The 4,149-nt window shown below is 62.9% G+C and overlaps 2 protein-coding genes across 2 annotated transcripts in view; one reads left to right on the top strand and one right to left on the bottom strand.

Moving 5' to 3' along the window:
• Positions 1-2,197: 2,197 nt before the first annotated feature.
• Positions 2,198-3,628, bottom strand: VGF (VGF nerve growth factor inducible). Its single transcript, XM_024223992.1, has one exon. The coding sequence runs from the start codon at positions 3,626-3,628 to the stop codon at positions 2,198-2,200; it is 1,431 nt and encodes a 476-aa protein (XP_024079760.1).
• Positions 3,629-3,653: 25 nt separating this feature from the next.
• Positions 3,654-4,149, top strand: part of SERPINE1 (serpin family E member 1) — an 18,171-nt gene continuing 17,675 nt past the window's right edge. Inside the window, exon 1 of the mRNA XM_026657736.1 lies at positions 3,654-3,669. Coding sequence (XP_026513521.1) covers positions 3,654-3,669 — 16 coding nt within the window. The remainder of the gene's footprint in view (positions 3,670-4,149) is intronic.

The raw sequence follows: 4,149 nt of genomic DNA, 5'->3' as shown, positions 1-4,149 counted from the left end.
TGAGCTATCCCCCCCCCGCATAAGGAGACCAAGGCACCACTGGGAGCTGAAACCAGGATCTCCTGTTTACCAGACAGGTGCTTTAGCCAGCCAGGTTATGGGTGGATGGGGTGGGATCTGGGCTAGATACGCCCATTGGTCTGACTTGAGGTTGTGGGTGGGTGCGGTGGGATCTGGTCTAGATAGACCCATTGGTCCGACCTGAGGGGTGGGTGGGGGCGGTGGGATCCGGGCTAGATGCGCCCATTGGTCTGACCTGAGGTTGTGGGTGGGTGCAGTGGGATCCGGGCTAGATGCGCCCTTGGTTTGATATGATGCGGGGTTGCCAGCCTGGGTGGCCCCATTGGCCTGGGGGGGAGGCGAGGCAGGTTCTGAGCCAGACAGGCCCCCGGCGTAGGATCTCCGTAGCGTCTCCTCGGGGACCCCAGTGCCAACTGTGAATAATGAGAGTAACTCGTAATAAAATAGTTGCTTTTATTTCTTAGCAAAACTAGTAATTCCACATGCTATTTACAACAGGCCAAACGTGTTTTATTAAGTACAACACAGAGGTCAGGACATCGAAACAAACGGCACAGGACTGGGAACCGGACGCCACAAAGCCAAGAATCTCACACACTCGGAAACTGGATGCAGGTGAAAATACACGCGCAAACGCCCTTAGTACAACGCCCATCCCCGACCCGCGCGCTCCCCCGCTGTTAACATTAGCCGCTTCGTGGGTTAGAACTGACCGGTTGCTTGACTGGAAATGCTGGTAGTGTTCGGATGGTGGTTAATTCACAGCAAGACACAGCACGCGGCATGCCTGGCGGGGGGGGCATGTTTTTGGGGTGCGTAACACTGGCAAAGTCACAATATTTAACCTCGAGCTTCGGTGTCGGTTGATGGAAGAAACAACCCGGTGGAAAGATAGCTTGATAAGGCAGTTTGGTATGGAATATCTCACTCTGTTCTCCCCTCATTCCCGCTCCGGAGGACGGACGCCGTGCAAAGCTTAATTCTGGGACAAGCGGAAGGACCAGTGTGGGATTGCAGAAGAGAGAGCGTGTGTTGGGGACATAGATCTGGGCATGTAAACGTGCTACTGTGGAGCTCTTTTAATTTTGAAGGGTTCTGGCGTTTTAACAACGGAGAGAACCTCACCTGGGCTCAGTTGACAGCCCCTATTTGACGCCCTTCTCCCGAACTCAGAGTCTGTCCCCCTCTTTCGAAAAGAGACTAGCTCAACCGCCAGCTACGGGCTGGATGGCTGTGCTCCGCCTGAGTTATGTAAGAGCTCAGACGGGATGGGCAGGATGGCTTTGTAGCGCCTGTAAATGTTAGGATCGGCACCCCTGCAGTCAAGTCGCCAGTTCCTTAAAATTAACGGAGCGGTGCCGATTTTACCCCCCCGCGGGGCTGTTTTTTCCCCGAGGCGATCACCCCCCCCCCCCCCCCGCGCCGCCGCCTCGGGACTTGCTCTGGCTTTCTCCTCCCGCCCAGAATGGCTAGAAGTTCATGTTGAAACAAACCCTCTCTGTTTTTTCACATCCAAATATCGCGCTTCCCTTCACTGCGTTCGTGTTTTGAAAAGTGTACAGAAGGGAGGAGAGTGGGAAGTTGCTGAGATGAGAAGGAAAAACACACTGAAGCCGAGACGATAATTTTGGAGCCAATTGGGTCTTTGCTCTGTTTTCAGTGACCCGGTCTAGATTTTTTTTCGGCCTCCCTCGCTGGCTGCTGTTTAGCATCGTAAGAGGGGAGGTGAGCGAGTGGCCTCCGCTTGCTCTTCCGGCTGGGGTTTGGGGACATGTCCGCACTAGAAGGGGCTGGGGCCACTGGCTGTGGAGAATGCTGGCGTGCCTGAGAGCTGACGACACATGGGGGTCTTGTCCCTGGGGGCTCGGAGAAGAGCGGCGGGATCAGGATCGGGTTCTCCATGGGCTGGCACCTCCTGTCACCTGCACAGAGCGTCTCCTTGAAAGGAAGGTGGAGGCGTGTTCCCCAATTGCCGGATGGGGCCACGTCTTCCACAACCCCCCCGGTTCCTTCAAGCGCGGCGGGCTTGGTGGGACCCAGGGATCCTAAAGTCTGGGGGGCGGCGTCGCGGGCGTGGGGAGGGACAGGGTTTGTTCTCCTGACTCATGCACAACCTGAAATGCTTGGGACACTCAGAATGACCACACTTCTCCATGGGGAGATGGTGGGGGGCGATTCACTGGAACGCCTGGGCATGGTCCATCAGCACCTGCTCGATGTAGTTCTCCATCTCGTCTTCTCGGGCCCGGCCGGCGGCGGCGGCCTCGTCCCTGGGTGCCAGAGAGCCCGGCAGGTGGCGGCTGTGGGGGTAGGATGGCGGCGGCGGCAGCTGGAACGCCCTGGGCTGGATGTAGTTGGAGAAGTCGTTCTGCTTGGCCAGGTACCTCTTGGGGGCCAGGTAGTCGTCCCCGTGCAGCACCTCATTCCAGTCCCGCTCGTCCGGCTTGGGGCGGCGCCAGGGGGCGGCAGGATAGTAGGGCCGGGCCAGGGCATAGGGGAGCGGCTTGGCCTGGTGCTTGGGCGCCACCAGCGCCGCCGCCTCCTTCTTCTTCTTCTCCACGTCGTTGATGATGTCGATGACGTCCTCGGCTGGCAGGTGCAGCTTGGTGGAGAGCTCGATCAGCTGGTCGATGGTGTTGGGGTCGATGACGTCGTCGTCTTCCTCCTCCTCGTCGGAGCGCTTGTCCTCCGCCACGTTGCCTTCCTCGTCCTCGAAGAGCAAGGGGCTGCCCTTGGCCCTGCCGCCCCGGAACCTGCCCTCCTCTTCCTCCTCCTCCTCCTCCTCGTGGGCGTCGGCCCCCTGCTCGCCCTCGTCCTCCCGGCCCTTCAGCAGGTACTGCAGCAGCAGGTCGGAGGCCATGTCGGCCAGCCGCTCCTCCTCGGCGGCCGCCTTGCGGGCCTCCTCGGCCTGCCGCCGGCTCTCGGCCAGTTCCTCGTAGCGCCGCTGCAGGAGCTGGTGCTCCAGCTGCTGCTGCTGCCTCAGTTTCCTAGCGCCGGCCCAGGGCTCGGCTGGTGGGGCCCGGCGCTTGGTGCCGGCCCGCAGCCGCTCGTACTCCTCCAGCTCCTTCAGCACCGCGTTGTGGCCGGCGTCCCCCTGGGCGCGTTCCCGCTTGGCCGCGGGGCCGAGTGGCCGCAGCTCGCGCAGCAGGGCCTGCAGGCTCTCCAGCTCCTGGGAGCTGCTGTCTCTGCCTTCCTCCTCCTCCTCTTCCTCCAGCTGCTGCTCCCGGGCCCGGCCCGCCCCCAGGCTGGTGCTCCGGCTCTGGCTCTGCACCCGCTCCTCATCCGGGGCCCGGCGCTTGTCCGGAGAGTTGTGGCCCCCGTTGCCCAGGGCCTGGAGCAGCACGGCGGCCAAGGCCTTGGGGTCCACGTCTCGGAAGAGCTCGTCGTCGTCTTCCTCCTCCTTGGCGTCCCCGCCTTCCCGGCTGGGGGCGGGCAGGGCTCTCGCCCGGACCTCCTTGGCGGGGGGCGCGGGGCTGGGCTGCCGGGGCTCCTCGCGGTGGGCGTCCTCCCCCGGGGGCAGGGGGGCGGCGTGCAGGCAGCACTGCGTCAGGAGGCTGATGGAGAGGAGCAGGGCAGCTCCGCGGAGAGGGGCGTGTGAGCCCAGCATGGTGCTTCTGTAGGGGAGACAGAGAATGGGGGACAGGCAGGGTAAGTCAGCCGCTGGCCCAGAGCCATGCCCCCCCAGCCCAGCTGGAGGGGGGCCGGGACTCCCGACACCCCAAAGGGAGAGCCCCAGGGATTCACCCCGGCCGGAGGAGCGCCCGGCGATCTCCCCCAGCCCGGCCGCTGGCCCTGTTTTCCCGGCAGAGAAAAGGGCGTGGCCTTTCCCCGGATCGCACCGGTGCCGTGTCTTCCCTGCTCACGTAACCCGGGTTGGGAACCCCCGCCCCCCACCACCCGGTTCGTTAACAGTGGAGACGCGCTCCCCCCTGGAGCCTCTTGCACGGGGGCACGCCCCCAGTCACGCCCCGTCGTTCCTGTTCCACGCTCACCGACTTTGGCGGACGCAGTCGCGAGGACACGTTCGTGGACACGCACAAGACCCTGGCAGTTGCACGCCCAACGCTGTCACCGGGAGCGGGGGCACGTGCGCGCACACACGCAATAGCCCACGCTCACACAATTACA

This window comes from Terrapene carolina, unplaced genomic scaffold, assembly GCF_002925995.2.
Source record: "Terrapene carolina triunguis isolate 2854851 unplaced genomic scaffold, T_m_triunguis-2.0 Scaffold279, whole genome shotgun sequence".
NCBI classification, from domain to species: Eukaryota; Metazoa; Chordata; order Testudines; family Emydidae; genus Terrapene; species Terrapene triunguis.
The sequence above is the reverse complement of the archived record's forward strand: the minus strand, read 5'-3'. Positions and strand labels throughout refer to the sequence as shown.